Below are 20870 nucleotides of genomic sequence, written 5' to 3'. Positions count from 1 at the left end.
AAAAATATTAAATAAAAAAAACGAAGAAATAACTTCCCAGGTCCCATTATGTCCCCTGCTCTAATGAAGTCAAATGTCCCAGTGGACGGGTGGACTGGTGTCACTCAATCTAGCGCATCTTTCCACTGATGTACGGCTACTGCTGACGATCTGTAAAGCCAATCTGTCGGGTTTTTTTTAAGTAAAATGACATGTTACTGAACAACTTCTCACATAACAAGCCAGTTCTGTTTGAAGTAGCTCAAACACGTGGAGTCAGTGGGGGCGACGTCATCTTTGGCTCCGCCCTGCTCAACCTCTCGTTGTGTGCTCGTAGCTTAGCCGAGGAGAACAAATGCCCACATTTTGATTCGGTCTGCTCTCCTCAAACTTAGTTAGACGCACACGAGACACTTCTCGCTATCAAGGATGGCTTCTGCGACGTCCGATGCATCCGAACAAGACTCTGCCAAAGCCGGCGATCAAAACGGCTCGGCGAACGGCGAGGAGAAAGACGAGGGCCTGCGCGCTCCGGATCAGGAACCGGTTGATAGCGAGAGTGGTAAAATGGACGAGAACTGCGAGCTCGACACAGCGACGAGGAAAGAAGAAGCTCCGGCCGCGGCCGGCGACTTTACGGAAAGCCCGTCCAACGGTGACGGGTCGAGCGCGGAGGCTGAAGCGGAGAGGGAAATGGACGCCGAGTCGGAGGAGCTGAAGAAATGCCCCGACCAGAAGAGCTCCGAGAGTGTGGAGAACTCGGCAGACGTGACGGTGGAGCTAAAGCAAGAACAAAGGGAGGAGAGCGTGTCCTCGCCAGCCGAGTGTGCGGCGAGTAAAGGGGAAGAGTGTCCGGACAAAACTGGCAACGGGATCAAAAGGAGAGCCAGCGTGGAGATGTCGTCCTCCTCCGATGGAGAACCCCTGAGCCGAATGGATTCAGAAGACAGGTTTGTAACTAGCTACATTAGATGAGCAGGGCTGACAAATAACATGGTCCGCCTACTGGCGTCACGTAAAGCTAGCTCCACTGCCTGGAACTGTGGGGAGGAAAAAGCGTATCGCTGCAGTTTGTCGTGTGGTGATGATATAAGCAGTGGTGTGTTATTATAAAACAGTCCTGAGGGCTTCATTATGTGCTGTTCTCGCTTTTCCTTCTCTTTCCTTGCCCGGTACAGACCCGCTAGCTAGCTAGCTACATCTCTCCAGGTCATACGCTCGTCAACTAGCTGCCTGATGCCAATTAGTTAAGACTTGTTAAGTAGACGGCGCATAATGAACAGTGGCAGTTAACCCATAGCCTCGTTGCCCGTATTGTTTAAGAAACCCCCTGTGGAAAGGAGACAATACAGTGTCCCGTAGTGAATGTGTCTGTTAAAGCTGGCCAGTTTCTAACCGTTTACTCCCACTTGGTGTAGATAAAAAGAAAAAAATTCCACCTCCTGTGATGATACTGAGGACCACGTGTACAGTCAGTCACTGTTCATATTCTGAAGTATTAAAAAAACAGAGTCTATTTGACAGGCAAGCTTTTTTTTGTTTAGTATCCAGCGTAAAGGTAAAGGTGCAGGTATTTGTCACTGTACAGTGTGCACTGCACTGTGTCCTCCGCATTTAACCCATCTGTGGTAGTGAACACACACTCACACACACTAGTGATCTAGGGGCAGTGAGTACACACACACACACCCACACCCAGAACAGAGAGGGTAAAGGGCCTTGCTCAAGGATTCAGAATCGAACCCACAACCCTGTTATCGATAACCCGGCGCTCTAACCGCTGAGCCACCACTGCCCCTAGATATCTATTAAATATATGCTCAGTGTTCTTTAAATCAAGCTATGGCAAGTCATTCTTTATAGAGTAGCACTATTCAGGAAGCATGGGGTTATTTGTAACTTAATTTGTTAGAAATATCTGTTCCGAAAATATTGTGATGTTGAATTCAACAACGCCATTAAGTGCTGGACACGTTAGGCTCCACATCAGACCTTTATGAGGTCCTAGTGACAGTACTGTATCGTAGAATCTGTTTTATAGGTCTCATACAACATGAGTGTGTTGTTTGCTCATGTATTTCTAATGCTTTTATTTAATCAATGCTAAAACTCCCACCAGGAGTAGATGTGAGGTGCTTGAAAAATACAAATGCCACCTGAAAAGACAGGGCTTTAAATAGGCATTATGTACAGTCATGTGGAAACAACAATTGGGATGCCCCATTAAAACTTTGTCTTTTTAGCATATTTAAACATATGGAGTTTGTGATCTTCATTTGAACGATATTGAAAGTGTAGAGAAAGTTTGGTTTAAGTGGAATCACCATGACAAGATCCAAAGAGCTTTCTGAGCCCTTCAGAAGGAAGACTTGGTGAATATGGGTCTGCGAAGGGATTTAAAAAAAAAAAAAAAAAAAAAAAAAAAAAAAAAAAAAAGGCGAGATCCCAAAATAATTAGAAATCAGCCGCTCCACTAAACGCAAAGTAATAAACTAATGGAAAACATATAAAACATCTGCCAACATGACCAGGTCAGGCAGCCCTAGCAAATTCAGCCTATAAGCAGACTGCAAGATGCACATAGAAGTCTCCAACAATTCTAACATGTCACCACGGGACCTACAGGTTGATGTCTAAGTACCTGCATCTACTATCAGAAAGAGATCAAACAAGTTTGACTTCCATGGGAGGTGTACAAGGAGGAAACCCTTTGGTCCAAAAATAAATCAGGGCAAGAGAATTTAACATGTAAACGAAGACCAGAACATCTGGAACATTGTGCTTTGGGCTGATGTTAAGGGCATCCTATTTTTTTCACATTACCATAAACCTCAAAGCTCCTCTCATACATATAGGAAGATATAATGAGCACATACTGTCTGTCTCAGTATTAATCAGTGTACTATATATTAAAATGAGGTCAGTCTCAAAATATCTAAGTAAAAATGCTCTCCGCAGTTAATTTTAGCTGTTGATAAAGATGGATTTTTTTTTTGCTACCTATGGTAATTAAGGTTTGCGGGTTTAAATTAATTCATAAACTCACATTCCCACCAAAAAACCTTACCTACTTGGCCTGTGCAGCAGCTGCTTACTCAAAGATTTCCTCTTACTTGTAATAAAGTACAGTGTTTTAGTCTGAAATGCGCTGAAAACTGCATTTCAAGTATGACAGTTCAGACTGGATTATTATTTGCTTATAATTTCTATGGTTTTCATCTCTGATTAGCTTTGATCATAGCACGCTTTGATGCATATTCATCATTTCCTGTCATTTGACCTCATATTTAAAAGCCCCTGTAAACAGTTCAGCTGGCTAAATGCAAGACAACGTGGCTTTCAAGGCTGAATGGCATACTAACAGAACTGTCACATTCATTCAGGTGTCTAGACCTAACCATCTAGCTTATACTAGTATCTGATCAATTACCACAACAAAAGTAGCTTATCTTTGTGTTCATCTAAAAACATGAGGTTTAAATAAAAATCCACTATAATCCAATATTGTGAACAATATTAATATGGTGGCATTTCCGACGTCTGAGATTTTGTAAAGAAACACAGTTGATGAAATTTCTTTTCTTTTTTTTAAAGCAGTTGTGTCCTGAGAACACCCTCTGTACTGTGAAACTCCAGGAAATGATACATGCGTGCAATGCACTGTTTTTCTGTGGTTACTTGTGAAAAATGCGGACTTGTAATGAAGTTGCATTAGAATACACCAGCTGTCTATAAGCTGCTAATTTCATGCCCCTGTCAGCCATAACATTAAAAGCACTGGCAGGTGAAGTGAAGAATTGATTATCTCGTCACAGTGTCACCTGTCAAGGGGTGCGATATATTAGGCAGGAAATGAACAGTCGTTTGGAAGCAGAAAAAAGGGCCTGAGTGCGTCCGTAAGGCTGGTCCTGTGCAGTGTTCCTGGTATGCAGTGGTCAGTACTTACCGAAAGTGGGAATGACAAGCGGTGAACCAATGACTGGGGTTATGTGCACCCAAGGCTCATGGATGCGTGTGGGGGCGGTAAAGACTGGCCCATCTGGACAAGACATAAGGGATCAGCTGCTAATGATTTGAAGCTAAATACCACAGAACACCTTCAGAAGTCTTGTGTCCATGCCTAGGCAGGTGGTTTAAGGGTGTTTTCACACACGTACAATACTGAATACACAAGTCCACTGCCAGGAGTGATTCTTGGCTTGTTTGGGAGGCTCATTATCACTGGTTAGCTTTCACGCAGGGTGTGATTTTGAACAACACTTTTTTTTTTTAACCTTTTGTGTATTTTTTTTGCAATAGAATAGGTCATAGATTTATCAGTTTATTGCTCTTCTTTATGTCCCTTGGATACAAACACTGCAGCAGTGACAAACAGCACTTTCTGGAGTCACGGCACACTTTTTCTGGAGTGCACGAATACCTGCAAACAAGGAGCCCTTCTCGTATCCATGCAGATGGTTTGTCAAAGACAAATGGCTTTGCTGACCGATATAACCTGAGAAAAGCCATGTTAACTTAAGTTCTTTGCATCAACTGCAAAGATACACTACCAGAAACAAGTGCCAATGTTTCATTTGTGGTAGGAACATTCAGGCTGGTATCATCTCCAGTACTGCAGTTGCAGCTGTTAAAAAGACAAATATATAAGGCTACATTCTTTTCTTCCTCTTGGCCTTTTTAGTGTGATGAAGCCATTGTGAGAAACTTCTGTAAGGGTTTGAGGTACAGAGTTGTCGTTCTGGAGTCTTGTTCGTGTGCAGAATCTCAGTGTGTAGTGTTTAAATTAGGGCAGATCAAGTTGTGTGGGGACTTTGATGACCAACAGCAATTTAAGAAAAAAAAAAAGTAAATGCTGTTGTGCATGTATTTGTCACTGTACAGTGTACACTGTACAGCGAAATGTGTCCTCCACATTTAACTCATTTGTGGTAGTGAACACACACTAGTGACATAGGGGCGGTGAGTACACACACGCACCCAGAGCGGTGGGCAGCAACTCCAGCACCCGGGGAGCAGAGAGGGTAAAGGGGCCTTGCTCAAGGGCCCAACAGTGGCAGCTTGCCGAGCCCGGGAATCAAACCCACAACCTTGTTATCAATAACCCAGTGCTCTAACCGCTGAGCCACCACTGCCACCATTGCTGCATGGTGAACATGACATGGTGAACATTGTGAAAGATATAAATCTTGCTGATGTGGCTGCAGGTTTTCATTCTACCCAAGCAGAACCACTCCCCATATGACCAGTCAGCAGTTTGAAGACTGTTGAGCAAGTGGCTAAACCAGTGGTTAAACCAGTGTTTCAGCTTGAAGTACTATTTGTACTATTTGCAGATAAATTTGGTGACAGATTGTGTTTGGTGATTGCAGTTGTGTGTATGTGTATTTTAACAGGAGAGTAGGTCTGGACACATGTCTTGTTGCTGCGCGCTGTATGGTGCAGCTTTAGATACGTGACCAGAGTTGCTGTGTGGGCAGCTGAAGGGCTTGAATGTGCTGTTTGTGCGGATGTCTTCTGTCTGAATGCTATTTAGAGACCCAAGTATGAAATGTTTGTATTTGTGATGTGAAATTGGGCTGTGTGTTGGAATGGGGTATTCTGAGACATTTGTGTTTTGTGGAATAGAGGAATTACCTCCCTTTACCAACATTCTTCTCAAAATATTGCAATTTAGTTTTCATTATTGTCTTATTTTCCATGAAACAATGGGGACAGCCTTCTTTGTTTATTTTATGTAGAACTTCTGGCATAACAGCAGATCCGTTGATCTAGCTTACAACCAGCGATAATGAACGCAATTACCTGGTGGGTAGGTTATCTAGCGCTTAGGCTAATGTCTTTTCCTGATGGCTTCACACACAACTTTAGTTTGATTTTTTCATACTTAAAGACTAAAATATATTATATATATTATATATATATTAAAATATATTATATAATATATACTAAAAATATTTTTAAACTGCACAAGTATTTGAACGATTACTGATCTCCGGAGTGAGTATCTAACTAACTCTGATATTGGATGCTTAGGATACCTGAGTAAGTGCACCACGAATGATGAGGTAACATTTTTGTAGGCCTGCATGTCTGAGAGATGCAGTAAGCTGACGCCTTGCAGGAAGAGGAGCTGTGCTAATGTCGAACAGATGCCATGTCTGGTCTCCTGTGGACATCTTGTCTACACGCGCACACCAGCCCGACCCCATAATGAAAGCAATGAGGGGGCACGTTATTGACCACAGAGCAGCCTCAGCTGTTGCTAACTGCATTCTGGAAAATGAACAACGGACTCCTGGGCTACATATCAGTGCTTGCCCTATATATCTGAATGAACACTGTGGCATACAGAAGTTAATTGAAGCTAATTGTAAGTGTAGGACACTTTTGGAAATATGTACCCAAGATTGCTATTTTGTTTTTCATCTTTTAGACTTTCAAGATAACAAAAAACACAACATACGGCAACCTTACTGTTCAGTACTTTTTGACTGCCAATCCAGAAGCTTCAGTTTGTAAATGGTAGGTTTTGAGGTCTATTAAGTCATTATCCTGTTGTCCTCTTTTCAGCCTTAGCCTGTCAACAGATGGTTTGACATTTGCATCTTGGATTCACTTTTGTGGAATGCATGCTTTTCTCCACCTGTGCAATATTGCCAATGCCACTGGCAGCTACACAATCCCAAATCATGAGTCACGGTTCGCAAAGTTTTATTTATTTTTTTTTCTTCATAAAATTATGGCCAAAGAGTTTTATTTTGACTTCATCTGTCCACTGCACTTGTTTCCAAAATTCTTTTGGATTCTCTGGATGCGCTGAAGAACACTTTAAATGTGGTGTTTCATGGTGAGGTTCCAATGAAGTTTTCCCTTCAGTGACTCCTCCATGAAAATTGCGTGTGCAAGCAATGCTTCAAAGTGGGACGGTTTGCCACCCTTATGACTTAGCTGAACTTTAATGCAGGTTTTTGACAGTCCTATGGAGCATATGAACCGTTGTCTTGGCTCTTGGTTCTCAAGATCTTTTCCTGGCCTTGACACTTCCCCTGAACTGCCATTATCTACAGGCCACGCTGCAGAAATTGCAAGTTGAAAATGCCTGTCTGCTACCATTACTCTGCATATTTTTTCTTTTCCTCCCCTCTGCTTACTGTACAGGTGGTGACGTGCCTGATTTGTTCTTTAAAATCTGAGAATCTTGTCCAAAAAAATTAATTAAAAAAAATCTACCCTTAGCGTGCCCAAACATTTGCACAGGGCTCATACTTTTGGATGTTCTGAGAGATTAACTGGTCATTAGATTTTTTTAATTAAAGGACATTGTATTGTTTGGACTTCTGCTTTACTGGAGCTTCAAAACTAAGCCTTAGGTAAGGATGTTCGGGTGGTGTTTTCCCCTCCACAGACATTTGGGTGGATTTTCACTAAATGTGATACGACTATGAACCATTTGATGCAAAATGACTGGGAATTCTACTCAAAAGCGGCAGAAACAAGCTCTTGAAAGTGGCCGTGGCAAAATAAGGTGGATATTTTAAGTGCACTGTAACAATTTTGTTACATCATAACCAAGAAACAGTATTTGAATGAGACTGAAGCGGTCAGTGTTAATACCAGTTCAGTATGACTATGGCGTATCAGCGGTCTTAAGATTTGTTAATCAACCATGTTGCAGTACCAATTGTTGTAGCTGAAGCAGTTTTATGGTTTCTTATACATTACTAAAACATTGGAATTACTAGAAAGAAGATACAGAATTGTAACCGATGCCAATAACGCCAACCCTAATGAAAACAGTGGTATTCACACCCAAATACCTTTCCTTATTTTGTGTTTAAACACTTTTGATTATAGTGCTGAGTCCTGAGGTAAAGCCTGACTATGTACACATTGTGTGTCCACTTACAGGCAAACTTTAACATCTCTAATCTGTGAAGTTTGGTGTGTGGAAATAGACAAGCAGCAAGAGGCGGGCCTCTATTATTGTCCCACCCCTTGTGCTTGGGCGCTGCCTGGGGCATTGTCTCTCATGGATGTGGGCAGTCAAGTTTGAAAAGGGAGCAGCAGATGGAAGCTTCTAGAATTGTATGCAATAGCTCTCCCTTCGTGTGTGTGTGTGTGTGTGTGTGTGTGTGTGTGTGTGTGTGTGTGTGTGTGTGTGTGTGTGTGTGTGTGTGTGGCAACTGCGGTAGGACAACCAAGCCCCCTGATGGCCTATTCACCCATTCAGTTGCTTTCATGGTACTTTGTAGATGAGGCTTTGTCCCAGAGAGAGGCCAGGAGCCATGCCTTTTTTTTTTTTTTTTTTCCACCCTCCCTTCCTCCCTCCCCCCTCTTCTTACCCCCCTCTGCTCTCTCTTCTGGCTGGGGTGATCCACAGCTGCACATGCTCCACTAAGAGACGGAATGTTGATGTCCTGAGTGTGCCAAGGTTTGGCTTAGATTGTCTGCTTTAGTGCTGTTTACTGTGTAAACACTGTTGCAGAGTGTCGCACAGTGCGGCAAGTGCTCAAGTTGGAAGTGACAATTTGTTGAAATGGCATGTAATGGAAATTCATTTGGAACGTCTTGTATCTGCATCTGTTGTGGACATACCCTTTTTAGATTATCAGTTTTCATCTAGATTTTTAATATGATAAATCTGACAATATGACATTATTCATTAAGGCAGCAGAAAATATGATGTAAGCTATAACACAATATGCAACAATACACAGAGGTTTATCTTCAAATCTTTGTTTTTAGTTGTTTTTTTCCTCCACTAAGCTGCCCAAGACTAAACAACTCTCTCCATACATTTCTCAACTGATGCACATAGATTCTTGTGTGAGTGTTCAGTACTTCTGTGTTCGTGTGTTTCAGTATCAGCAGCACTCTAATGGACATGGAGAGCACAGCGTCCAGCGGACGTTCCACACCAGCCATGATGAATGGCCATGGAGGGGCAGCTGCACCATCTGCCAAAGGCTCATCGTACCCATGCTGTTGGGACCAGTGTCCACTGCTCTTCACCAGCAGCCCAGACCTGGCAGAACACATCCGTGGAGTCCATGTGGACGGCCAGCGTGGAGGGGTCAGTCTCATGTTCCTGTGTGCTTATGTTTAGTATCAGTACAGAACACATCTGCTTTTTTTATATGGAAATTAGTTGTAAAAAACTGTTGCTTTAAGAACAGTGAAAGTGATTAAAGTGCTGCCTTAAGGAAACATGGATCAGACAGCTTTCTGGTAGGGCAACATGTATTTAATATTTATGAAATATTTTTACAGAATTATTACACACACACACAGAGTATATAATGCCTTCATATTGTGACAGTTTAAATTACATTAGCTGACTAATGTAACTGGGAAGAATATTCAGTTTTAACCAGATGGTGCAGAGTTAATTTGCTATCTTATGTTCCTCCTTGGGCTTTTGTTCGCAGTGCAAGTAATCCATTTATGATGGCTACAATAAACACATTGTAATGGGTTCAATGACCGATCAAAATATGTTAGATCTTTGCAGTGTGGAGCTGGCTTGCTGCACATTTAAGTAGTTATATAACTACTTAATTAAGTTATATATTAAGTAGTTATAGTAAACTTTTATTGTTTACTATTAAAGCTATAAATGAAACCCAAACAATACAAATCTCTTGAAGAGTGAGTGAAGCCATTCTGCCATACAGTCAATGTCTAAATAGTATACACATGCACAGCTAAATAACTACTCAATTCTCAACTACTAGCCACTAGCTAAATAAAGTAAATGCTTTACACATGACTATTCCCACTGCCAGATTTAAAATATATGAAAATGTGTGAATTGATAATGTCTGCAGTCACAGCAAGCTTGACATTAAACATGAAAATACTAATAAGTTCTTGTTCTGTTACCTTGCTCAATTTAAGGTCGAATAACTCACATTTGGAATGGAATATGTTAATTACATGAAAATAATTCTCATTTTGATGTAATTTTCTTTACTGAGATGTTCAAAAAGGGGTTTAGTGCAGTTTTTGCATGGTGGGAGTCGAGCACACCTAATATTTGGTCAAATGTACCTCAGCAAGTTGCACCTTGACCAGATGCTTTTGTTTGCAATCAACAAACTTCTGTCAGAATTTGGTTGGCTCGGTGACCACTCATCTTGGCCAAATTGGTAGAATTCAATAAAAGGTTTTGGTTTCCTGGCATGGATCTGACTTTTAAGCAAAGTCCAAATATTTGAGGTCAGGACTTTGAGCAGGCCATTCCAAAAGCTTAATGTTAGCCTGCTTTATGCATTCCACATGCACCCTTGATGTCTGGCTGTGGTCACTGTCCTCTTGGAATTGTGCCCAGGTTTCAGCCGTCTAGCTAATGGTTTGAGATTATGTTGACGAATTCAGAGTTCATCCAGTTCCAAAACAGCCCCAAAGCATGATGCTACCACCACTGTGCCACTGCTGGTACAGTGTTCTTGAGGTCGAATGCCTCACTTTTACTTCTCAAAAGCATCTTTGTCTCCTCTGATCATAAAACCGTTCTCCTGAAGGCTTATTCTTTCTCCACCTGGTCAACTACAACCTTTAGTCCAGCTTGAAGGTGTTGTTTTTGGAGCAGGGGCTTCTTTCTTGAACGGTAGCCTCTTAATCCAAAACTTACTCTTAAGGTCATGGCAGACCTGTGCGTTGGTGGTTCCTGGCTTGCTCCTGATTATCCAAACCAGTTTCCTCTTTGGCCAAGGATGAGCATTCGAGTCTTATTTCAGAAGTGGCTTCACCTCCCAGTAACATGTAACAACAACTAATATTTGAATTTACAGTCTTGGAATCTGCAGTTTCTGATTTGTGTAAATCTATGATTCTTATTCAGATCTGCATTGAAAACCATGGATTTGTTTCCAGTATATTTTGAGTTGCTCAAGTATTGACTTTGTTTGAAAGCAGTCATGGATACATGCATGTCTGATATTACAATGGCAGATTACCATATCTGTGATGACTGTATGCAGATGTCAGACAAATGCACCTGTAATAATCGGCATAAACTACATGCAACCGAAGATTTGGAAAATGGCTTGGATTTTTCTAATGTCAATCAGTATGATTAGTAATCTATGCAGAAATGAAGATGCCCCCCCCCCCCAACCTGGACAGAAATGATGGTATCCTTAACTTAATATTTTGTTGCACAACTTTTGAGGCAATCACTGCAATCAAACGATTCCTGTAACTGTCAATAAGTCTTCTGCACATCTCAGCAGGTATTTTGGCCCACTCCTCATGAGCAAACCAGTTGTCTCAGATTTAAAGGGTGCCTTTTCCAGAAGGCATGTTTTAGCTCCTTCCAAAGATGCTCAATATGCTTTAGGTCAGGGTTCATAGAAGGCCACTTCAGAATAGTCCAATGTTTTCCTCTTAGCCATTCTTGGGTGTTTTTAGCTGTGTGTTTTAGATCATCATCCTGTTGCAAGACCCATGACCTGCAACTGAGACCAAGCTTTCTGACACTGGGCAACACATTTCTCTCTAGAATCCCTTGATTGTCTTGAGATTTCATTGTACCCTGCACAGATCCAAGACACCCTGTGCCAGATGCAGTAAAGCAGCCCCAGAACATAACAGAGCCTCCTCCATATTTCACAGTAGGGACAGTGTTTTTTTCTTGATGTGCTTAATTTTTCCATCTGTGAACATGGAGCTGATGTGCCTTGGCAAAAAGTTTTTTGTCTCCTCTGTCCATAGGACATTCTCACAGAGGTTTGGGGCTTGTCAACATGTAGTTTGGCAAATTCCAGTCTGGCTTTTTTATGATTTGTTTTCAACAATGGTATCCTCCTTGGTTGTCCACTTTGGCTCAAACAACGACAGATGGTGCGATCTGACACTGATGTTCCTTGAGCTTGAAGTTCACCTTTAATCTCTTTAGAAGTTTTTCTGTGCTCTTTTGTTACCATTTGTATTTTCCGTCTCTTTGATTTGTCAATTTCCCTCCTGCGGCCATGTCCAGGGAGGTTGGCTACAGTCCCATGAATCTTTTTTCTGTGCAACTGTAGTCACAGGAACATCAATCTGCTTGGAGATGGTCTGATGACCTTTACCTTTAACATGCATGTCTATCATTTTCTTTCTAATCTCTGGAGACAACTCTTTCCTTGCTTCCTCTGGTCACCAAAACAGCACAGTGACTAGCTGTAGCCCTATATATTGGCCCACTGGCTGATTACAAGAATGTAGAGACCTGTGATGCTAATTAGTGGACACACGTTGATTTAACATGTCCCTATTTTTAGGGGTACCATCATTTTTGTCCAGGCCTGTTTAATGAGTTTATTATTTTTTTTAAATAATTCTGTTGAAGCATGGTTCAAAATCAATGTCAGATTTTCATTTGTTAATTTTCATAGAATTGTTATTTAGTATTACTTTTGTTGGATTCAAGTTATTTCTGTGACCATTGTGGATTTTTCTTTCATTACCAACAATTTTGTCCATGTGTGTAGATGCTATAGACGAGTTAATTTTTTAGTGAAACTGTTGGTTATTCACTTCATCACAGTTCAGGGATATTTTTGAAACGCTAGCTTGTTAACTCGCCAACTGATGAAGCATTGTTTTGTGAGGGGTGAGGCTATGCTCCAACAGTGAAACAGGAAAAAAATAAAAATAGTCGCTTCAATCTAGTCAAAAATTATCTTCAGTATGTGCTGACTTCCTTGCTTCTCTTGTTCCCGTTTACTCTCCTGTTGTCTACGTTGGTTACATGGACTTGCTCTAGAAAAGAATGAAAAGGCAGCTCGCTCACAAACCAGCTACCAGTATCATTTTTTTATTAAATTGCAAGATTGATTGATTGATTTTTGTTTTTTGTTTTTTTTTTCTCCTCGATGGCAGGTTTTTGTGTGTCTGTGGAAGGGCTGTAAGGTGTATAACACTCCGTCCACCAGCCAGAGCTGGCTCCAGAGACACATGCTCTCCCACAGTGGGGACAAACCTTTCAAGGTACGACTGCTCTTCCACTGACATGCACTCTCACAATCTGTTCTGCATTCTGAAATATTATCTTTTGTCATTGTGATATGTATTACACTTGCACTTCATATCACAAACAACATAAGTTTGTCTGTCAGATCAAGTGATCTGTTGAATGTTGTCTTTTCAATTAATAAACATTAATTATGTCTTTTTCAGTGTGTAGTAGGTGGTTGCAATGCCACGTTTGCCTCCCAGGGGGGGTTAGCACGCCATGTGCCCACCCACTTTAGCTCACAGAACTCATCCAAGCTGTCAAGCCAAGCTAAGCTAAAAGAAGAGTCACCTTCTAAAGCAGGCATCAACAAGCGCAGAAAGCTGAAGAACAAACGCAGGAGGTCATTGCGTATGTATCCCTGTCCCCAGCACACTACTCCTTTTTCTCTCCGACTGCTTTTTCCCCCAACCTTCAGGCTTTCATGTGCATGTGTTTTAACTCTGTTTCTTCACAGCTCGGCCGCATGACTTCTTTGACGCACAGACCATGGATGCTATCCGTCACCGTGCCATCTGTCTTAATCTGGCAACCCACATTGAGAGCCAGGGCAAGGGCCACAGTGTGGTGTTTCACAGCACGGTAAGCCTGCAATCCTTACTCCATACCGCAGAGGGCAGCACAAAAACCCCTACTTCTGCATTGTCCACTTCAGTTCAGCTAAGAATGTGATTTTTAATCACGGTCCAGTATCTCATAAGAGATTTGCATCTAATGATTGCAGTGATGTTTACCTACATTATTCTTTGTCTTAATAGTTAAATGGGTTATTACTCTAACTTGTAACAAGCAACAAAGACCATTCATTTATTTTTTCTTCCAAACCTCACATTTTGCAAGCTAATTGAACATGCTACTAGGAAATATGCATAAACTTCAGAAGAGCATTCATAAGAGCACATTAATGTTTAAAGATGTATAAACCCAGCTGTATAAACACAAATGCCATAAAAATAAACATACTGGAATACTCATGCTCTGCTAGTAGGAGAGATTGTAGAAATGACTATCGTGGGACCAAAAATATAAGCCCCTCTCAGCATTGCTATGGCTTGGCATGAACAACACTAAACTATAAAACAGTTTCTCAACAGGTCCTCATTTACTATGGCATTTAAGTTTGAGTATGGATTGAATCTTGAATCATGAAGTCCATCTAATGCACTTAAATTGTAAAGTTAAGTAAAACATTAGGACAGTGCTGTATACCTACTAAATGTATTTAATAAGTTAGTGCTGTTAAGAATGTCTTACAAACTTAGCTGAGCAAGTATTGAATGGGTAGATACTGTTAATAAGCTGTGTGTTGTTGTTGTTGTTATAGAACGAACAGACGCACCGACATAGTTAACTGTCAGGTTGTGGCTCTTCTTTTGCACAAAGGTCTGGAAATCTCCCTCAATTTCCAAACTAGTTATTTGAGAAGCTTGGCTCACTGTTTTTCATACACATTTCAGGTTATTGCAAGGCGGAAGGAGGATTCTGGGAAGGTGAAGGTGCTGCTACACTGGACCCCAGAGGACATGTGAGTACAGGCAGCATCCCCCCTCCGAGAGTCTATGTCTGGCCCGCTCTTTCTCTTACGCACACTCTCTCACTTGCAGTCTACCTCTCTGTCTCGCGCACACTCTCTCTTGCTTTCCGTCTGCCTCTGTATACTTCTGCTGGAGTTAATGAGGGAAGGACCTTTCTCATGCATGGTAAAAGCCCACATTTAATGTCAGCTCTAATGGAGAGGGGGCTCTTTTGCACTTTTAATGCACCATCTACAATCTCTCATCTTTCATGCTCTAAAGGCACATAGTCTTGATGTTTGTCCAAGGTCCTGCTTTTTCTCAAAAATCTTCTAAAAGGAAGCACTAACTTTTTCTTTTTTATTCCTGGTTGTTTTTTAAAGCAAAGACAAGATGACCTTTTAATGTGTCGCCATTAATGACTCTTAAATTACAGAGAACCTGGAGTTGTTTTGGGAGGTTTTACCTTATTAGGTGCGTGTTGGGAAGCGAGTAATGTCTAACGTGAATTGTTGTTTTCATCAAGTCTGGCATTGGCACTGTATTTGATTTACTTTTGGCCAATTACAGTCCCAACTGAGTGAGATACATTTGTGCCAAGTCAACCTTTATCCATGACATGGTGGTTATATAAGCTGAGATGGCTGATAGTGGACAGAAATGTCGCATTCCTGTGTGTTTGCCTAAATTTTTCCAGTCATTGACTCACCAGATGACTATTTGAGTGCCATTGGTACTGTACAGTCATATTGATACCGTGATAAGATATGATTCTTCCAGTTCATAAGTGAAAAAAGTAGAGTGGGTGAAATGCACTTCTTCTGGGAGAGGTTCTTCTGAGGCCCATGTGAATCCAGAGCTGGAGGGGAGACAGCTCCACGATAACCCTGAGAAAGTTTGTGTCCCAGGAGGCTGTGTATAAAACACAGATTTCTGGGTCACCAGAACATTGAAAACAACACTCCTTTGTGGAATAAGGTTAAAAAGCCCATTAGGTCTGATAATGGAATGTTTGTCGAAAACATGGTAGTTCCATGTGCAAAGATGAGGAAGCTTGGCCAACACTGCTAAATAATACACGTTACTATGTTCTCTTATGCAAGATGGTTCCACAACCTGCAAGGAATTTATTCTAGACCAGTGATTGTCTAATGGACAATGAGCAGAAATAAAATCTGTTGGTCTTCTCCAAACCTAGAACCATCACAGATGTGCTATTATCATCACAGAGCACTTGATACCACTGTACAGCTAGGGGCTGGGGGATTGTTTATGCATCACAGATATACTATGCAAAACATACCCTTGATGTAAAATGTTAGCGGTGGGAGGAATAATAAAACATTGTTCCAAGATATTTCAAAATAAAAATGTGCAAATGTACGCTGAGGTATGCTGTGTTATTCATTTTAAAGCAGCTGTAATAAGGCATGTATCTGCCCTATAAACCAGAACCTAAAACGGAACAGGAAATTACCAAAAAAAAAAAAATCCAGGTGGTTCTTTGATTGGTTGTGGAAAAAGAAAAAATCTGAAATCCTCCGCTTGCATAGTGTGTGAGCGGTCCTCCGGTGTTAAAAGTCTTGTGGTATGTAGGAGGCGTAAGAGTGCCATTCATCTGTATCTCATTCAGAACTGTTGACTGCTGCTGTTTGCTTTTGTGGTCTGATGGCAACCACAGTCAACTACTCTGATGTAAGAATGCCCATGAATGAAGCTCCTCCCTCTCTCCCATTTCTCTGCACAGACTGCCAGACTCGTGGGTGAGCGAGAGTGACCGGCCACAAATGAAGACCAAAGTGGTACACCTCTCTCAGCTGCCCCAGGACACAGCTGTGCTACTGGACCCCAATATCTACAGGTGAAGGACACCAAAGGCACTTTACCAATGTCTGTCTTTGTCTCCTTCTGTGGGATTTATAAATCGATCAATTTCAAGATTTATTCAGTGCAACGCCAGTCAAAATGCCAATGCATATTCTGATCATAAGAAAACACAAGAATGTGTTTATAAATAACCTACGTTATTTTATGTGTTAGTAAATGAACCCCCAACAACTCTGGTTTAGTCCAGAGCCTGTTACGATAGCAAGGTAACTAGCACACTTACATGGGCCTACAGAATTATTTGATTATTTTTACAGTTTTAATATAGAATGGAGTAATATCACCATATTTTTACCATAATTGCTTGCACCCAAATACTGAAACAACAAGCTCGTCCCTGATAATGTAGTATGTTGTTCTGCAGAGGGACTGATTCTCTAGGACAGGAGTTTGGAAACACAGTTCAACACCCAAGTTCAGCTTCTCTTCTGTTCTGAGCTCAAAAGTCAATAATGCGATAATTTCTCCACAAGATGGCACCAGTACCTGCAAGTAACAGCTAAAGTTCATTACTCAGATTGTGGGAGTTTGTTATAGTTGGGCGAACTGAACACAATCTAATATTTATGCTCAGCAGTCAGGAAATGATTATTCACATCAGAATGTAATGTATTTTAAAAGCTGGAGAAGCCTAGCATATACCCTTGAAACCTCTGAAATTGATGCCACACACCAACATTTGGCAATATTTGTTTGTGATATTTATTTGTTCTAGTAACAAGCACGCGAATGTAATGCTGTTTGTGTGGTCTCCAATTGAAGCTTCACACTTCCTGCATTAATTAAATTGAACGTTTTAATACACCGTGTATCGAAGGTTGTAAATCTTAAATGATTACATGTTTCTGTTATGGTCATTCTGCTATACTCTCTGCCATTATGATCCTCAAGATGCTGGGCTCCTATGGTTAATTGTCTAATGCCCCTGTTCCTCCTTATTTGCACTTTGTAAGGAGTTTGTTTATGTGGCCTCTCAATATGACCTTTAGTTCCTTTGGAATGCAAGGCATTTTGAGCATGTTGGTCAAGGCATGCATTTTTGTGTGTGGAAGAGTGCATCACTGTGTGTTAATGATTACATGCAGCTCTCTGCTTCCCACAGAGCCCACAATGAAACATGCTCTACAGAGAAAGCCAGGAGAGCTCCACAGACACATCTGTGGAAGCTTAGCTGAGCCTTGAATATATGACCCATGTTCTTCACCTCATTTTCTGATCCCTGCATTTGCTTTAAGCAAGCAGCATATTTGATGTGTATTTTGTGTGTGTGCGCAAGTGCATTTGAGTGCTGTACTGAGTCGCACATGTCCCTTCTTTTTCAGGATGTTTTTCTAAGACTCAGAGGAGCTCCATTGTCATCACCTGCTGATGTGCCCGACTGAAGAAGTGGACAAGTGGATCTAGACACAAGAATGTTGTGGGATTTTTATTTTATTTTTTTATTTTTTTTGGTGGGGCCTCCTACTATGCCCCTCAAGTCTGCCAAAGCATGCAGTGAAAATTTTAATGTGTTTTCATCCCTGGAAGAGGAAAAAAAATCCAACTGCAAACTCTGTGGTGCTTGACATTTCTTGGAAGACTCTTTAATTTTTCTTATGCCACCCTAGGGTTGAAACTAAACTGCTGTCCTGTCATTCACAGCCCTCCTCTTGAGCTTTATAGACACATTTTGTTGAGAAAGTGCCCATGTAAATATCCCTGGAGATTTCCTGGAGATTTGTAATATATTTTTGTACTTCAAAATTATACTGTACTGTAGATAGTTGTAATATTCCACAAGCTTACTGTACAGAATGATGGAATGGTTAGATAATTAGTTTTGTTGTTTTTTTAATAAGTCAAAGACTAGATCTAGTGATCCCCTCTTCAGTCCGGTGTTTGTCTCGTACTGCTATATTTCATTCCGGTAATAATAGATGAGGATGATGTAAATCTTAATGTATGTGCTCTTTGTATGTGACCTCTACCCAAGCTATATACAAGCCAATGACCATGCATACATCTCAAATGAATGGTGCTACAGCTAACACTAGCTTTTTAGACTATAGAAAAGCTTTTAGATCGATAATGATGGTGCTCTGTAGTTCATGGAGTACCCCAGCCCACTGTACTGTTGGATCCTAACTTTGTCTTTGTAGTAAAGCCTAAAATGATGTAAAATCTGGTGCCACTGTTTTGTTTTTGTCTCATTGCGTGCGTGTTTGTGCCTCCTGCTTTGTTAAACCTGTGGCTTTCATTTCACTGTGCGTTTCCTAGCAGGTCTGGTGTTAGCACTGAGACTAGCCTGTATAAAATCTCCTTGTTCTCACACAGGACTCTTGTTTATTGGGAACGCAGAGGCCAGGGGCATCTGGGAGTCATTTCTATCGGCCCAGATTTGCAGGCACTGGGTAGGAGGGGCTTGATGAAGAGCCTGCCAGAAGGTCTCGGCTCAGCGACAGCTGCCCTGGCCAGTGCATATTCTCTATACAGACAAGAGGGCCATTACTGTCCACTTTTAAAAAGCTGCATCAGATACCTGTCTAGTGTACTGGCAGAAATGGTAGCAGGGATTTTGTTTGTTTTTTGTTTTTGTTTTTTCAGCAAATTTGGTGTGTTTTCATGCTGAACGCCTGTACCACAGGTACCAGTGTTAAAACAAGATGTTTTGGACCTTAAAATACTTGTATATTAGAATACTTCTCAACCTAACCAAAAGATTGACTGGTTTCAGAGAGGAAATTAAATCTGCAAATTATCAGCTACTTGGAGTTGAGTAGATTTGTAGAATACTGTCTGCAAGAGGAATATTTCTGACTATTTTGTACATTCAGAATGAGAAAGTGTTGTAGAAGAGGATGGGAGTGCTGTAAGGCTGGAAAAGAAGTTATGGAAAAGGCCCTGCCTGACCCCATTTCTCCTACACTACTTTCTTTTGACCACTGTTCAAATGTCTGACGTAAATGATCCTGGCTGCTCCATTAAGATTTTTGATACAGTATAATGTTTCACTGAACTCTGTGCAAAGGCCACATCCATTGTACTACATTTCCCCTCAGTTGTTCCCTTGCAATTCCAAATCCTGAATCATGGATTTAATATTCATATTCCTTTCTTGTCCTTCACAATCCAGAAACACTGGTGTGAAAATGCAAATGTTATAAATTTACTCCCTGAGTTGGCACGTGGCAGTGCTGCACAGACCAGGAATTTCAGTCTTCTATCAAGAACAAAGACTGCAACGCAAAACCCTAAAATCACTTCTGGAACCATTTCACTTTCCACTCATCCAAATGGTTTTTGAAAATATGAATTCTGGCTAACTTCACGCCAAGTCTTTCACTGAAAGATTCTTTTCATTTCAGTATCCCTTAACTACTTTGGTTGTGATAATGCCAAATGTGGGGAATGGAAGTCTACAGTTGCTTGAAAATGACTGAATTACAGGGAGTAATTATGTAGCCCACATTATTAACACTGCAAAAAGTTATTCACAGTGCAGTGTGCTTTAAACATTAGATAAAGCCAAAAACTATGAACATACACTGTTTAAAAAAATAAAGGGAACACCTAAATAACACCATATAACTCCAAGTAAATCAAACTTCTGTGAAATCAAACTGTCCACTTAGGAAGCAACACTGATTGACAATCAATTTCACATGCTGTTGTGCAAATGGAATAGACAACAGGTGGAAATTTTGGCAATTAGCAAGAGACAGTCAATAAGAGAGTGGTTCTGCAGGTGGGGACCACAGACCACTTCTCAGTACCTATGCTTTCTGGCTGATGTTTTGATCACTTTTGAATGTTGGTGTTGCTTTCACACTCGTGGTAGCATGAGACGGACTCTACAACCCACACAAGTGACTCAGGTAGTGCAGTTTATCCAGGATGGCACATCAACAGATGAAAGCAGGTTCACACTGAGCACATGTGACAGACGTGACAGAGTGTCAGGCAGTGGGTCAGTAATGGTGTGGGGTGGCATTTCTTTGGAGGGCCGCACAGCCCTCCATGTTCCAGAGGTAGCCAGACTGCCATTAGGTACCGAGATGAGATCCTCAGACCCCTTGTGAGACCATATGCTGGTGCGGTTGGCCCTGGGTTCCTCCTAATGCAGGACAATGCTATACCTCATGTGGCTGGAGTGTGTCAGCAGTTCCTGCAAGATGAAGGCATTGAAGCTATGGACTGGCCCGCCCGTTCCCCAGACCTGAATCCGATTGAGCACATCTGGGACATCATGTCTCGCTCCATCCACCAACTTCACGTTGCACCACAGACTGTAGTTGGTGGATGATTTAGTCCAGGTCTGGGAGGAGATCCTCATCAGGAGCATGCCCAGGCATTGTAGGAAGGTCATACAGGCACGTGGAGGCCACAAACAATACTGAGCCTCATTTTGACTTTTTTTGGACATTATATCAAAGTTGGATCAGCCTGTAGTGTGTTTTTCCACTTTAATTTTGTGTGACTCCAAATCCAGGCCTCCATTGGTTAATAAATTTGAT

The 20870-nt window shown here is 41.4% G+C and overlaps 1 protein-coding gene across 2 annotated transcripts; it reads left to right on the top strand.

Annotated features, from left to right (window-relative positions):
• Positions 1–282: 282 nt before the first annotated feature.
• Positions 283–18527, top strand: aebp2 (AE binding protein 2). Of its 2 annotated transcripts, XM_072672788.1 has the most exons (8): positions 284–929; positions 8842–9052; positions 12844–12951; positions 13141–13327; positions 13434–13558; positions 14434–14501; positions 16238–16351; positions 17700–18527. In XM_072672788.1, the coding sequence occupies exons 1-8, from the start codon at positions 409–411 to the stop codon at positions 17710–17712; spliced, it is 1347 nt and encodes a 448-aa protein (XP_072528889.1). In that variant the 5' UTR covers positions 284–408; the 3' UTR covers positions 17713–18527. The 2 variants fall into 2 exon arrangements, with proteins under 2 accessions (XP_072528890.1, XP_072528889.1); XM_072672789.1 differs by lacking the exon at positions 17700–18527 and having other exon boundaries at positions 283–929; positions 16238–16355.
• Positions 18528–20870: the final 2343 nt, after the last annotated feature.

This window comes from Salminus brasiliensis, chromosome 2, assembly GCF_030463535.1.
Source record: "Salminus brasiliensis chromosome 2, fSalBra1.hap2, whole genome shotgun sequence".
NCBI lineage: Eukaryota > Metazoa > Chordata > Actinopteri > Characiformes > Bryconidae > Salminus > Salminus brasiliensis.
This window is presented reverse-complemented; position numbering and strand designations above follow the sequence as displayed.